The sequence below is a fragment of the Acipenser ruthenus genome, chromosome 12, assembly GCF_902713425.1.
Source record: "Acipenser ruthenus chromosome 12, fAciRut3.2 maternal haplotype, whole genome shotgun sequence".
NCBI classification, from domain to species: domain Eukaryota; kingdom Metazoa; phylum Chordata; class Actinopteri; order Acipenseriformes; family Acipenseridae; genus Acipenser; species Acipenser ruthenus.
In genome coordinates this window covers 35,310,905-35,326,323 of record NC_081200.1, presented here as the reverse complement: position 1 = coordinate 35,326,323, position 15,419 = coordinate 35,310,905, and the positions used below count along the sequence as shown (strand labels likewise).

The 15,419-nt window shown below is 37.0% G+C and overlaps 2 protein-coding genes across 4 annotated transcripts; both read left to right on the top strand.

The window, feature by feature from the left end:
* The first annotated feature begins 63 nt into the window (after positions 1 to 63).
* On the top strand, positions 64 to 5,976 carry lrriq3 (leucine rich repeats and IQ motif containing 3). The gene is made up of 9 exons (XM_034027604.3): positions 64 to 243; positions 659 to 962; positions 1,269 to 1,586; positions 1,766 to 1,896; positions 2,200 to 2,299; positions 2,570 to 2,662; positions 2,963 to 3,092; positions 4,361 to 5,084; positions 5,272 to 5,976. Exons 2-9 carry the CDS (start codon positions 675 to 677, stop codon positions 5,444 to 5,446), a joined length of 1,959 nt encoding a protein of 652 aa, XP_033883495.3. The 5' UTR covers positions 64 to 243; positions 659 to 674; the 3' UTR covers positions 5,447 to 5,976.
* Positions 5,977 to 6,844: 868 nt separating this feature from the next.
* On the top strand, positions 6,845 to 15,280 carry fam151a (family with sequence similarity 151 member A). 3 transcript variants are annotated; one of them, XM_059034946.1, is made up of 8 exons: positions 6,845 to 7,008; positions 8,401 to 8,547; positions 9,955 to 10,104; positions 10,891 to 11,053; positions 11,589 to 11,813; positions 12,118 to 12,257; positions 12,662 to 12,796; positions 13,885 to 15,280. In XM_059034946.1, the coding sequence occupies exons 1-8, from the start codon at positions 6,939 to 6,941 to the stop codon at positions 14,541 to 14,543; spliced, it is 1,689 nt and encodes a 562-aa protein (XP_058890929.1). In that variant the 5' UTR covers positions 6,845 to 6,938; the 3' UTR covers positions 14,544 to 15,280. The 3 variants fall into 3 exon arrangements, with proteins under 3 accessions (XP_058890929.1, XP_058890930.1, XP_033884117.3); XM_034028226.3 differs by lacking the exon at positions 6,845 to 7,008 and adding an exon at positions 7,082 to 7,608; XM_059034947.1 differs by lacking the exons at positions 6,845 to 7,008; positions 12,662 to 12,796 and adding an exon at positions 7,081 to 7,608 and having other exon boundaries at positions 13,885 to 13,986.
* The last annotated feature ends 139 nt before the right edge of the window (positions 15,281 to 15,419 follow it).

Here is a 15,419-nt window from a genome sequence, read left to right as displayed (position 1 = left end):
TGGAAGCCATCTTTATGCGGGTCAAAACAAACACCTTTCTTAACGGGTAATTATTTGTATTAGAATACATACGTAATTATTTACATTTTATGCAAGAAAACAAAGTAAACATAAATAAAAACGTGATCCCAACAGACAAAAATTAATAATATTTAAAATATACACATCGGCAGTGTCCTGCTTTCCGTAGTTGTACCGTCGTCATAGTTACATGCGTAACACCCTGTGAACTTCAACAGGCAAGTAAGTACCAGAAACAGTACAATAATAGCTTAGAAATTAATTTATTACTGTGTGCGACATGGTAGACATTCGAGATAATGCACTTAGTCGTAAATTAATTACGTTAACTAGCTTGTCATGAGTTTATTTTACCCGATCAACCCATACAAAACGTTACCAGTTTGGTGTATCTGTTGAATAACTATTGAGACGATATACATACCGCTTGTTTTAAAATATTAAGTAAATTACACTTTCTGTTTATTTTTATTTTGTTAAAGTCAGTGTGTTGTTTTTTATAAATGGCAATTATGACATGTTTGTTTGTGTATGTATTTATTCTTTTTTTAATAATTATTATTTATGCTCTCCAACAGAAATAAATATTGCCATGGAACACAGCTGAGCTCATTTTTATGTTTTTTGTTTGAAATAGATCATTCATTAATAGGATGAACTTCATGACAAGTGTTCCCCCACTGGAGTCCAGTGACATTCTAGTGTCCAACTCCAAATCATTAATACTTGAGCATGGACGAACTGCCAACCAAGAACACCGTGGTAATGAACTACAAGACATTGTTATGGTCAAGCAGACTAGCCTGCGATTGAAGAATCTGAACAACATAGAATACTGCAGGTCACTGAAAATTTGTATCTTGGCCAACAATTACATCACAAAAATAGAAGCCCTCTCCAATTGCCACGAATTGGTTAAATTAGATCTTCATGGTAACCAGGTAACGTCTGTTTTTGTTGTTTGTTTGTTTGTTTTGTTTTTGTTTCCTTTGAAGCTGAATGAATTTCTTCTTTTGAAAAAGTGACTTGTTGATAGTTATAGACATTTGACTTTAAGTCAATTACAACGTTTTGTTTTTTTTGTTTGTTTGTTTTTTTGTTTTTGTGTTTAAGCAATAAAAATATATAAACAACTGAAAGCTCATGCTGCATTTAATCTAAATTGTCCGTGTAAAACCATGTATTGCTGGAAATTTATCCTCTAAATATAAATGTTAAACTGGATTCATACAGATACATCTTTTCAGATAACCCAGCTTCCAGGAAGCTACTTCTGGGATGGGATGAAGAATCTACAGTTCCTCAACCTTCATGACAATGCAATAGGAAACAATATTCAGTTCCTGTCAAGCTGCCAGAGCCTCATTGGATTAACATTGTATGACACCCCACTGAGTCTGAGGGAAAGTTACAGGCATTGTATTATTAACAGTATATGGTCCCTGAAAGCACTGGATAATTATGTCGTTTCTGATGAGGAGATTATTGAAGACTGGTCTCTTCCTCAAAAATTCAAAGCACAAACACCTAACTTATTTGTAGATCTGTGCCCAGTCACTAAAATGGTGGGTACCTACTTTCCACATGACTGTATTTATTTGAAAAGCTAAATCACAAATTATATTTTTCAATTCATGATAATGTAGAAAATACCCTTTTTTTTTAAAGCATTATCTTATTTATTTAGAATAAAAAAAAATAACAATGATTATATAATGTATATTGTTTTTGTTTCACAAATCAGGAATCATTTACAGATGAAATGAAAATGGTAAAGGATATCATCTCAAAGATAAACTATACTCTGGCCTTTTATTCACCAGTTTTAATTATTCAGCGATGGATTCGGGGGCATCTAACACGGAAAAGACTTGGGTATGTCTGTGATTGTATTTGTTCATTTGTACATTTTACAGGGGTTTGCACTTTTTAATGCAGTTTGTTAATGTATTACGGTGTGATTATATATCTATTGGACTGAACTTTTGGGGGTACTACTGTTTCTTTACTGTACAGACCCACTCAATAAAACAAGACATGGAAAAAAATGTGTGCTAGATATAGACTGCTACAAAGCATGACAACATATTGGTGTTCTTCTTCTTAATAGAACTATTGGAACAAGTAGGTGAGGTGATTTAATATTGACAATGTGTTTTTGTTTTGTTTGTTCTGAAGAAAAGTTTCATGGGATCCAAGACCACCGCAAAGATCCCACGTCATGGAGCAGGCTAGGTTTAAAAAGAATCAGACAAAAAGCAGTACCCCAACTAAGCAGGTAAAAGCCATGTGCATGCAAAGTGTTTATGAGACTGCACTGACACCTGTAACATGTCATTATTTTATATCCTTGGGGTATTACGTTACTTACATATAGTGACTTGTTTTTAAGTCCCCTTCTGATTTACTTGAAAATAATAAAGCAATGAATTACAGTCATGGAGATTATGGTGTTGCCATGATAAAAAATCAATACAGAAATGTCGAAAACAGATTTAAAATACAATAAGTGTTTTGTTTACTTATGTCACTCTTTTATTACTGTTAGGATTTAAAGTATGAATTCTGCATTCCATCTTGTGGATCCGAAAAGAATATTGCTGTAGACCTGGAAAAGCTACTACAATCAGACATTGTACAGGTACAGTACGTATGCATGATTTAACTTTCTTGTTTGTGGTCGTATAAACTGTATATAGTCTGTATTCAGTGCTGAAAAAGTATGCGTAATATGCAAAACTAACCCAACAACCATACAAAAATATGTATTTCACATTTATGATATTGAACTGCACGTTGTAAAAGATCAGACATTAATGTGGCATGTGTGCCAAAATCTTGTGAATACTCTGGATTTAATAGAAATCGAATGTTTTGGTTTTTTTTGCTTTTTTTTTTAATCTCTTATGTCTCGATTTAAATACTTATTTATCCAAATCAGGCTAAAGAAAGTAAAAAGGAATCTTACTCATTAAACTCGGAAAGAAATGTAAAACGGAATACTCCATACTGCACTCCTGTGCAAAGCCACCTGTTTGAAGACAGTAAAACGAAGCCCAAGTGGAACAAAGGTATGAAACTTTCCATTTTGATTGATTTAATCTCTCATTGCTGATTATCTTTCAAAGTCCAAAATCCAGTATGTTTACTTTTTTTTTCTTATTTCTATAGCAATCATTTAATAGATTTCAGCTTTGTTGGCCATTTGCCTCCGGAATTGCTTTTCTGATCAGAAATGAAAATAAGTGTTTAAATACATTCTGCTGAATTATTGATTCATCAATTTGTAGTTGCTTACATTACACAGAACACACACACATCATGTAATCGAACAAGAATCCTGTAAATGTGTCTTTGCCTGTAATCCACCAGTTCTAGAACTTCTCAAGAGCTGGTTGGTTGCCCTTTAAAACAAGTGTCCTGTAATATCAATATCCTACTGTGGGTGGTGCTGTTACCCTTTGCAGTCAATGAATTAATACATCTTTTCTGCACAGAATCACAACAAAGCTACAGACTACAGATACATGCCTACAGTTCACCAGGGATTCTGTTTGTATTATATACTATTTGCACTGACAACTGAGGGTTGCAGCGGTGGATTAAGAATTTCAGTGAAGCAGTGTATTTTGAAGTGGTATGTCAGACATGCACATGTAGGGAGGCTGTGTGGTCCAGTGGTTAAAGAAATGGGCTTGTAACTAGGAGGTCCCCGGTTCAAATCCCACCTCAGCCACTGACTCATTGTGTGACCCTGAGCAAGTCACTTAACCTTGTGCTCTGTCTTTCGGGTGAGACGTAATTGTAAGTGACTCTGCAGCTGATGCATAGTTCACACACCCTAGTCTCTGTAAGTCGCCTTGGATAAAGGCATCCGTTAAATAAAGTAAAATGCACATGTGTTTAGAGGGCTTCCTTCTAGTAAAGGAGAAAAAACAGCTAGATTCATATTGCAACGCATAAATCAAACAGGGCTCATATTACTGTATGTTACAAACCTGTGCCATATAGCAGTTTTATTTCAGTTCAAATCTCAGTGTTTGTTAGCATGATTAGGAAACAAAAACATAGAAGAATTGTAATATATCATTTGAATGTTATCTGTGAAAACTCCATGTAATGAAAACCCTCACATATTTAATTTCCTTTTAAAAATAATATTTAAAAAAAGTGTCAGTTTCACCTTTTTATACGGCAAATAAAATAAACCTTTAACTAAATGAAATATGTAACATGAAGGAAAAGTTAATTGCTTTCATTGCTATTCATTTTTTCATCTCCCAATCAATTATTAATATTTTTATTACAAATATTTTTTTTATTAATTGTCATATTACAGGTGAGTCTGACTCTGAGAAATACGACTTGGATGAATTAGGTTTTAGGCTTCCCGGATCTAAGGCTTTTTTCCATCAAGCTGACCCAGTGCGTGAAATGCTGATATCCCATCGGGAGAATGGAAGGGAGATTAGATTTGCCATTGACCAATTCCATTCAGCAAGCCAGGATGCTGCTGCAAAGCCTAAAATTAATTATTGTCCACCAGTTAGCATGGAGAAAAGACTGATCGCCAGGTCCTACGCATCCATAAGTCTCACTCCTTTTCAGGTAATTGAAAAAGCCTACAGAGACAGACAGAAAGCTGAAAACCTTAACTTAAAGGCTGACTGGGTCGCTCAGGCCCGTGTCACCAGAATTGAGGCACAGAACCACATCAAGGGGTATCTCGAGTCAAGAAACAGCAGTGCTCTCAATAAATCTGAGAGAGATAGTTTACAACTACAGGAAGCCATGGAGCAGCACAAGACAAATGATTCAAAGCTGATTCAGTTAGCACGACAAAGACATGCAAGGTTTCTGGAGGAAAAGAAACAGCGGGCTGCTGAAAATGCACACGTAAAGGACTTCAGCGCACAGCATATATCAATAAGCAATGCAATGTTGAAATACAAAATGCAAGAGAGAAAGTACGCCCTCAGACAAGAGAAGACAGACCTTGTGATGACCTGTAAGCTGAAACAGGAAGAGCGAATGCAGCTGGTCCATAAGTACATGGAACATAGGTTGGCTTAATATTTTTTTTATTTCTTGTATATTCTGTATGGCGAACAATTTGAAAAATCCTAATAAAACTGATTTATCAATGTAAACTGATATCTGAAGGGGGGGGGGGGGGGGGAGGCAATGCAGTTATCATATTGACCATGTTGTTACACAAATCTGAACAGACCGCATTTTTATCTTTTTTAGGAAATTTGCCATTCAGACTGAAGCGCATTTTGAAAAAATGGCTATCGACAGTCGTCTTGTGCAAAAAGCAAATGACCGTTTGAAGCAAGTCAGAGCCAAAGTAGCATCTCAGAAAGCTCACCGAGCCACCCTAGTGGCTATGCAACCAGTTCCAGTGGATCAAATTCCAATATAATATGTACAGGAAACAAATGATGTGACATTAAAATGAGGGTGATCTCTACACATACAATGCTGAAATTGTGCATTGAAGTTTATTTAAAAATATAGTCTTCTACTTGCCTTTTCTTAAAACTCACTCTAGTATACCAACTTCATGGAGTTTCTGAAAATTACTCAAATTATATTTTTTTAAAACATGGCTTTTCTTTGTTGAAGTTATTTTTACCTATTTTACACTTGCATGGTAAGTCAACTTGATAAACATATATGGTAGCACGGGAAAATGAAATTTGAATATGGTTTGTCTGATGTCTCCATTCCAAATAGTGATATGTAGATACACCAGTGTGACTGAATGAATACTCAAATTGCATTTCCATGTGTAATTTGAATATACTGTAGTTGTGTGGTTGGTAAGGAAAGGGTAGAAAAGAAAGACCACACCTTAAGGGAAAAGGACAGATGCCAATATCAGGAACGAGTAACGTTCAACCTGAACGGATTTTATATAAACAAATACACATGAAGAAAAAAAAAGATATTACTACCACTTTTTTTTTTTTTTTTTTTTTTTTTTTTTAAATTGCCATCTGTGATTTGATTGTGGCTACTTTATAAACGGTAACATGTATTAATTGCCTGCATTTAAAACATCTCAGTCATGCCTATAAAAATTAGAATTATTTATATTGGCTTTTTTTTTTTTAGAGAGCAGTCCAGTAAATTAAGAAATATAACTCTGTAAAACAGCCATGTTACTGCATTAGAGTGTGACAACAGAACATACTAACATAAAATGAGTTTACTAAAAGCAATAGCTGACTGAGTGAGTAGCAATTACTTTTTTTAAAAGAGATTATTGTATTTACATTTTGGCTATACTTGCTTCTGCAAAAGACTATTTTTTGCCCTTGTAGTCTTTTCAAACCCATTAAGTCTTTTCAAACCCCCTTAAATGGTATACTCTACTTGTAAATCAAAAGAACCACTAAACCAAAGGATTCTTACAGTGCCCTTATTATACCCATCAGTGCAATTGTGGTTTTCTGTTAAAGCAGAAAAAAATGACTATATAAGTGTGAAAATCAAAATATTCGTTTTACACCAATAAAAACATTTAAAAGAATTAAAACGTTATTGCAGTACATTATTATGTTGTATTTAATTGCAACCATACGGAAATAGAATCCCTGCAAGCTAAACAGATGGCACTATAAGGATAATTGTAATCTATTGAAAGCTGAAGCAGGTAACTCGACATTTAAAGACACATACATTGATAGAATACACACAGTAAATTTTGACTCACATGTTGTAGCATATTTGTGTGATAGAGTGAGAGTGATGTATAAGCACCGTCTACAACTGTCATACTAAGGCAAACCTTTAATGTGCTGTGGTTTTACTTGTATTATTACGTGTTAATTGTATAATGTAGCACGTGTTGTGTAGCAACAACAAAACACGTGTAACATAATGGGAAACCGCTTTGCAATTCAATAGAGATGAACTGTACTTTATCATGTGTGGAAATGTGTAATTTTTTCTTCAGATTTTTACTTTGCAACGCCTGTGGTAAGTTGTTGTGTTTAAATTTCACATACTGCTGTTTGCATTACTGCCTCTAAATTTAAATGCAGAAGTGGTTCAAACACGAATACGACTAGACGCGCACCTACGTGTTTGTTGGCAAAGCAGCGTTACTGTCGACTCAACAATACAGAAGTCATTTAGCTTCAACCCGTGTTTTTGTAATACAAAAATAATTATGTTTATCACATTTTTTGACGATCGCCAGTATGCACTCCTTAAACAACATGAAACTAAGGACAACTGAATACTACAAGGGCAGCAACATGTGTTTCGTTAGGGCGAATGCAAGGGGTGTTTCCTTGGTAGACCGACAAACACAGAAAACGGGAAATGATTCAAAGATAAGCATTCGCAGATATATAGAGAGGGAGGCATTCATTACTACAGTACACCAAGCATCTGGTGATTGAACGTGTGCGTGTAGGCGACTGTCTAAATACAGGAAAATGGAAAAAAGGGTCATAGAGAAGAAGGCGCGCTGTATGTCACGGGAAGCATGCACGATGGCAGCAGTTGGTATTTTTGTGGCTTTGGTCCTTGTGGTTGTAACCATATTTTCCATGAACGGAAGTTTTTCTCCAGGTAATTCTCTATGTAGCACGTATACTTTTTTTGTTAAACAAAGGGGAGCTGTGTTATGTTTCTAAGGGCGAAGGATAATGTAATTTCTTTACTGCATAACTAATAACAGTGTTTATTGAATTATCTTTATAGTTTAACATTGTTTGCTCATCACGTAACCGTTACTAGAGAAGGACAACATTATGGTTATTATTGCTACAGGTACTTGTGAACATGTTGCAATATGCGATTGCTAACGTGAACCAACTATGTGGCAAATTAGTTAAATTTCGTTTTAGTTTTCACTAGCGAGATCCAGTTTCTAACGAGGTGGTCGTTCGCGTTCCATGCATCCTAGGTAAGGTGCGTGTGCAGAAATTCGGCCACGTTCTTTGCCTGGTGAAGAAAGGTGTCCACTGTAAATCTGTACATTCTTTCTAGCACAGCAGCTGATACTAAAGTATGAATTATTCAGTGATGGGAATGTATTATATTGATACATTTGTTCTAAGACAGTATTTATCATTTAGTTGCATATCATTGCTGCATATGAGTGAGATTTTCCTCCGATATCTGTTCCACTCATCTTGTGAGTGGACACCATATTATTTACAAATAACATGATAGCAGAACGGTCCAATATATGATATTCTTTCACTGATTAATGAAAATCTGTCGCATGCACTCTGTAGAGGGTGGGGTGAATGTATTTCTTTGTGGGTGTGCATCAATCAGGGCAAACTGTCTTTCAGTGGAAACTTTACCTGCAGATTTCAGCTAATGGAATGTGTATTGATTGTTGTTATCTTGCAGATCATGTGCCAGGATTTACATTTCCTACTGATGGAGATATGCTGGACTACCTGCTGGATCTCAGCCTCATACAAAAGAAGGATGGGTTGCTGGTGTCCTGGTATCACTCTGCTAACAACAAGAGTGAGATGGAGAAAGGCTTGAAAAGTAACCTTTTTATTGTTTTATGATGGAGTGTATTTGAGTATTTGGCCAGCTTGTATACTGAACAAAAAATGATTATGAACCTTATATATTAATCTATGGTTTTAAGTTTGTGTAAATAATTTGATGTGCTATGTAGAACTTTAAAACCCTTTCTTTCATCTCATTAGAATATCCACCTCCACACACATACACACTTACACTGAGTTCAACTCTTCATTTCAAGTTTTCTTAACTTTGAAACAGCTCTGAAGGTACACTATATATAAAAATGGACTTCAGTCTCCAGATAATTGTAAATCATGTTAATGATTACTTCATAGTCATTGTGTGTCATGATACGTCGTATCGTAATAGAGGTATGTATCGTTTGTACCCTTATAAAAGTTTACCACAGTATTTTTGTGTGGTATCTTTGTAATTTTCCAATGCTTTTCCCATGGTTATATAGTGTTTCCCATAGTTTACCCTGGTTTACCATGTTGTTAATATGCTTTGCCATACCTTGGTGGTCTTTACAGTGGTTACCAGTGCTTTGACTATGCTTTATTACACTTTGCTATGCTTTTACTATGCTACACTTTTATAAGGGTATCATGATACAAGACCAAAAGCACATCCTAGCCAGTTTTAGTTCACCAAATGCTTGTTGAATGAAGAATAAGTGTGTTTTATAGTTGGTATTAATAAAATAGTCCATCATTAAATGATAATTTGAAGGCAGAACAAAGATTCAGGTGGTTTCGAGCCGATGATAATAAGACATTACTGTTGTTGTTGTTGTTATTATTAATGGTTAGCATGCTCAGTGAACAGTCTATGGAAGGTTATTAGTGTTTGCTTCACTACCTCCTATAACCGTGGGGGGGGGGGGGGGGTTTGTTTTGTTTTTTTTAAAATTTTATCGTTGCCAATTAGTTTTTATTATTTTCTCACCAATTTGAAATGCCCAATTATTTTTAGGCTCAGCTCACTGCTAACACCCCTGCGCTGACTCGGGAGGGATGAAGATGAACACACGCTGTCCTCCGAAGCGTGTGCCGTCAGCCGCCCGCTTCTTTACACTCTGCAGACTCACCGTGCAGCCGCCTCAGAGCTACAGTGTCGGAGGACAACGCAGCTCTGGGCAGCTTACAGGCAAGCCCGCAGGCGCCTGGCCAGACTACAGGGGTCGCTGGTGCGCGGTGAGCCGAGGACACCCTGGCCGACCTAACCCTCCCTCCTCCCCGGGTGACGCTCGGCCAATTGAGCGCCGCCCCCTGGGCGCTCCCGTCCACGGTCAGCTGTGGAATAGCCTGGTTTCGAACTCGCGACATCCAGGCTATAGAGCGCATCCTGCACTGTAGCGAGTGCTTTTACTGGATGTGCCACTCGGGAGCCTAACTGTGTTTTTTTAATTTTTATCAAAAGGCGATGCAATGGTCCTGGAGGCAGATGTTAACATTGAAGGTTACAACACAGATGGCCAGACAAGCATCCCAATCATGGCCCACCCACCTGACATCTATAGCGATAATACTCTCCAGGAGTGGCTGGATGCTGTTCTCAAGTCCAATAAAGGTGAACTCAGACTTGATGTCTGTCTTCATGTGCATATTCTGTTTTGCTTACTAATTCTAAAACCTATAATGCTACCTGCACACAGGGCCGGCGCAAGGATTTCTGCCCCCCTAGGCAAACGAAATATATATACAGTGCTTAATTTGTAAATAAAGAGGTGCCGGGGCGAAAGCAATGACAATATTATCTTTCTTAAGAACCGCAGATTCAAAATCATGCATGTTTATTTGAAAGAGTATTGTACGTGCTAGTGTTAATCACGTATTCTACGTCATTCATATATAAAGTAGTAGTACGTGCAGAAAAATTAATTCAAGGCAACCGCAGGACAATAAATAAATTAATTAATTAATTAATTAATAAATAAAGCCTGCATACATTGTAGGGCTGCCACCTTTGAAATGCAAAAAAAACTGCCACCGACAACGCAGCTGCCCCGCGTCTCACAGCAATTACAGGACTGTCTGACATGTATGTTAATAAACAATATTTACTTATTATGCCAAATATATATAACAGCGACTTACAGTAGCACATACACAAGTATAGATAAACAGGTAGTGATATATAGATACAGAAGATAAATAGATACGGTAGATAAGATTTGACATTTTTCTTACCTTGGTCGTGTTTTCAGCAACATTTATTCAGAGATTGTTTTTGTTTCAACAGCACAGAGCCTATATGGTTATGCAGGATTTTTATTGATTACAGCTCAAATCACTGAACAGGGTGAAATGTCTTTCCATGCACAATTATAAAGTTTAGCCTTATTGTATTGAACAGGTATTAAGTTGGATTTTAAAACCATCGAGTCAGTTGGTCCCTCTCTGGATATTTTGAAAAAGAAAGCTTTGGAAAGTGGCATTAACAGACCTGTCTGGCTGAATGCGGATATTCTCCATGGCCCAAATGTTCCTGGTTTTATAGAAGTAGTGAATGCTACTAGGTAAGTGTGCTTGGGCGCTTTGCCTCTTGAGTTTATGCCAGGCTTCTGTTTTTTCAAAGGAGAAAAACACTGATAGACTTTACAAAACTCAAATATCAAAGTCATTTAATTGAAGGTCTCTTATGCACTCCCAAGTCGTTTGTTTCGCTGTTTTGTATATTACTGTTGACTAACGGGTTAATTAAAGACTATTGTAAAAGCTGTGGAAACGTGGCCCTAAGTGGCTTCTGATGTCATTTCAGTTGCTTTTTTAGATGACTCTTAATATTTGATGGTGTTTGCAATAATTCAGAGTGGTTGTGGGTTCTGGTTTTACTGGGCTTTGAGCATGCCTAGAGTTTATCTAGAGCAGTGGTGCACAACCGGCCCTCGTGATCCATTCCAGTCGGGGTTTTTTGCAGGTTCAAGGAACTAATTTAGGACCTGCTCGGAACAGACCTGGACTGAAATGGATCTCAAGGACCACTGACTGCGCAGAGTTCCTCATCCCATTCAAATCATGTCATTAAAGTGCATGTTATTATTTTTCTTTTAGTTTTTTGAACCTCATTCAGGAGAAGTTCCCCAATGCTACAATCTCACCTGGTTGGAAGGTGCTGTATGTATCCCTGCTGCCCAACAAGACATACACACGCGCCATGGTGGAAGATATGTATAAACTCCTGAAGAATGTTACCCAGAAAGTCACCTTCCCTATCCGAGCTGTCATGGGTAAAAATGCCTGGCCACACTTCAAATGGCTGCTGGAACAGTCCCCCAGGTAACAGTTACACAGATAGCTGTTTGGATTTGTACGTTCTGTTGCTCGTTACAGGCTGAGCTGTTCTACAGCAATTCAGACGTAAAACACAGCAGAAATACTGACTACAGCAACCAGCTACGCATACAGTTGTGTATTAGTGTTTGAAGGGGAACTGCATGCAACGTGGATATATCTGTATTTCAGTTTAAATATTCATTGTTCTTTTAGAACCCTTATTCCTTTGCCAGGTCCCTGCCATTTTAATATTATGTAACCTTGTTTATATGCATTCCTCACTGTCATGCTTCTCCTTTATTTTTAGCTACAGCCTGACGTTGTGGCAGGGAAAGGACGATCCTGTCACTGTGGAGGACCTTCTGTTCATCCGGGACAACAGCCAGCCAGATCAGATCTACTATGACATCTACGACCCAGTCTTATCAGCCTTCAAAGAAGTGGCATGTCAGTATAAAGCAGAATGTTAAATGTGCAACCATCTAGGCTTTAAACAAAAATGTGCAGCTCGTTCACTTCCTGTGTTAGAGGTAATATGATCTTTTCCTGATGTGTGTGCAGCATAGAATCTGGTTAAAATGATCAGATGGGCTCCTGTTCCCTGTAACAAAGGAAGCAAGCTTATGCATTGGCTTCATCTGAGCCAAAGTGAAAAAAAGTCTGGAAAACTAAATCAACACCAAAAACATATCATATCATCCTCATTTGAACTGGTTTAACTCCGCCACCCACCCAGCCATGAGTGAGCCAGTCTGAGTCGAGTTCATTGAAATGTTGGATTGGTCTTGGCAGCTATATTCAATAATATATATATAATTACACACACACTGTATTATAAAATATTCCCACAGTTCAACCAAACAGGAGTAGACGGTTTTACTCCGGGGGAAACCTGATTGATTATTTTAAGCCTCGGAACTCGGATGGGATGTACATCCAATGGCACAGCATTGACAACAGGATCACACTGATGACTTTGCTTAAAGGTAAAGGAACATTTGAAGCAAGAACTGCCTTTACTGTAATCAGTTTAATGAAACATTCATTCTACTTGAATGAGCCAGTTTATTCTCGGACAAAACACAAATATCAAAAGAGTTTACTGGTAAAGCTATGATGATCAGTTTGTGACAGAAATCATGACTTAACAGAAGACTTTTATATTTCATTCACTGTGTATAGATGCTGCCTTGTGTTGACATTGTTGCCAGCTCTAAAGTTGGGGGCATTTTCATGGGTCAACACATGTTTACATTTATAGAAACAAATGAAATTCCATTATATATATACAAAATTCCAATATATATATACAAAATCAAAATGGTAGTATTTTTTATGTGCTAAGTTATGAAAACATGGTGCTGTTGTCAACACCAGAAGGAAAATGATTTAATTACCATGAACTCATCGTTTCTAATGAGTTTAATGTGTGGTATTCCCATCATTGGGTAGTAAAGTCAGTTTTATCTACAGCCCAAGTCCATTGTCAGATTTTGCTGGCTTTTTACCTGGAAAAAAAAAACGCTATCGGCATAAAAACGGCAATTCATTTTCTAGGACTATTCATTCTGGGGCCTCCTAGAAGAAAGGGTTGCTGAATGTGCCAAAAATAATAGCATTAAATGGCTTTTCTTTGTGCTTTCATGTATGCAAGGGATTAGGCTGAAACTGAACGACTAATTCCATGTGAAACCTGCACAACAGTCTGAACACAGCAACTTTAAACCAATAGCAACCCAGCACAGTGACCTTTCACAGTCAACCAACCAACACTTAGGAATCCTGACTACTCTGCAAAGCAAAGCATCTGTCTGATGCAATAAAAAAAAAAACAGCTATTATGTTTATTTGTTGTTGTGCTAGTTTATATGAGGGAGAGTATTAACTCATATAAAACTGGGAACAATATACAGTATATTATTATATTATGTATTATTTGAAAATCTACAGAAAACAATGTACTGCAGATTTAACATTAATAATGTATTACTTGGTGAATGACAAATCTGGCATGATCGTGGGCCACATAGACAGCAATTGAGACTAATAAATGGTATTATTTTTTGTTTTGCAGAAGGAATCAGCGGGATGATTGTTGTACCAGTCGGAGAATCACAAAGCAGTCCTGGGGTTCCGGCGGTAGACGGCTCAGACTTTCAGCTGCAGGAGTGTTTAGACCTTATACTTGTATCCCCCAAACCATGGGGTATATATCTGAAGATCAAATCTCAAGAACTACTCACACCAGCGCTCGCTTTACTGAAGCATTTAAATGAGAAGAAATTCCTTTATAACCCAACTTGGATAAACATGGACGTTTCATATGGAAGATTTGCAACTCCTGGATATATTGGAGGGGATCAATTTATAAAGGAAATTAACAAGGTGTTTCCATATGTAACTATAGCGCCTAGCTGGCCAAAAGATCTACTGGTCCAGGGCTATACAAAGCCTCTAATAGAAGATATGATGAGTCTTTGTAAGGGACTGTGGCAAGAGGTATCGTACCAGCTGCAAGCTGTGCCCCTTGGTAAATCATTGTTGGCAATTCAGCTGCTACAGCAGAGTTCACCTCTACACTCCTTGACAATAGAACACCAGTTGGAACAGGGGAGCTACATGACTGGTTATAAGGGACTGATCTTAGTTCGTGGAAGGAACACAGACAGAGTTTTTTACAATCTGCACAAGGACTACAGTAGTAATTTCGCAAGAGACGTCTTTACTTCTTAGAAGTGAAATGGTTATGAACACAAGCAGTAATTACTATTAAAAAGCGTAATATTATAAAGTCTTGAAAAATCAATGTATATTCTAGTTCATTTGCAGTTTTCACATTTTTTCTACAAGTATTACACATTTTCAGAGGGAGACGCTATTTTTGTCATGACAAAACAATTTTGAAAGATATTTTACAACTGAATTAAAATGGCAAAGCCTTACTAACCAGCTAAACACCTAAACAAATAAATTATATGTTACCAAAACTTACAAATCAAACTGTATAAGGTCTACAAAACCTAAGATCCACATCCATTTTTAGATTACATTACAAATTTACCTTAAATTCTAATATGATATTTGTATAGCACATAGTGTCAGCTACTGGCTAGAAATCGTAACTGCTATTTTCTTGAAGGGGATTTATTTTACACAGCGCAGTGATGGTTGAATGTTGTTATTGCTGCAAATCAGTCACATCTGAATTTACTATGCAGCCCAAATCACATGGTACATGTTTTGATATTTCTGTTCTGGCCCAACAGACTATCAGATATGCAACTCTTGCTTATTTTAAGTAAGAGGTGGATCTGGTGGGCTGGGACTATAGCCATTGTCTCTCTACTTTACTAAAAGGGGTATTCAAATTTTATCAAATCAGCATTATTCACTGGGACTTCACCAAAAAAGACCACTTCTGCTATAGAAATAGGTGTCCAATTCTTTTTATTAAAAAAAAAAAAAGTAAACATGTAAATATGTGTCCATAGCCTGTGTCAGCATGATCTAAATTACACGACAAGTGGAATCAGTGGGGTCTGTGAATCTAAGCTGTAAATCTCCCTCCTGACCAGAAAGGGCGCTGTGTGAGGTTGGCGGTATGCTTCC

What these genes read in the sequence shown, in the direction of transcription:
- fam151a (XM_034028226.3), top strand. Translation starts at nt 7,473, where the DNA reads ATGGAAAAAAGGGTCATAGAGAAGAAGGCGCGCTGTATGTCACGGGAA. An exon ending in GAACGGAAGTTTTTCTCCAG is followed by an intron (nt 7,609 to 8,400) that starts GTAATTCTCTAT and finishes GTTATCTTGCAG; the next exon opens with ATCATGTGCCAGGATTTACA. An exon ending in GATGGAGAAAGGCTTGAAAA is followed by an intron (nt 8,548 to 9,954) that starts GTAACCTTTTTA and finishes TTTTATCAAAAG; the next exon opens with GCGATGCAATGGTCCTGGAG.
- lrriq3 (XM_034027604.3), top strand. Translation starts at nt 675, where the DNA reads ATGAACTTCATGACAAGTGTTCCCCCACTGGAGTCCAGTGACATTCTA. An exon ending in TAGATCTTCATGGTAACCAG is followed by an intron (nt 963 to 1,268) that starts GTAACGTCTGTT and finishes ACATCTTTTCAG; the next exon opens with ATAACCCAGCTTCCAGGAAG. An exon ending in TGTGCCCAGTCACTAAAATG is followed by an intron (nt 1,587 to 1,765) that starts GTGGGTACCTAC and finishes TTCACAAATCAG; the next exon opens with GAATCATTTACAGATGAAAT.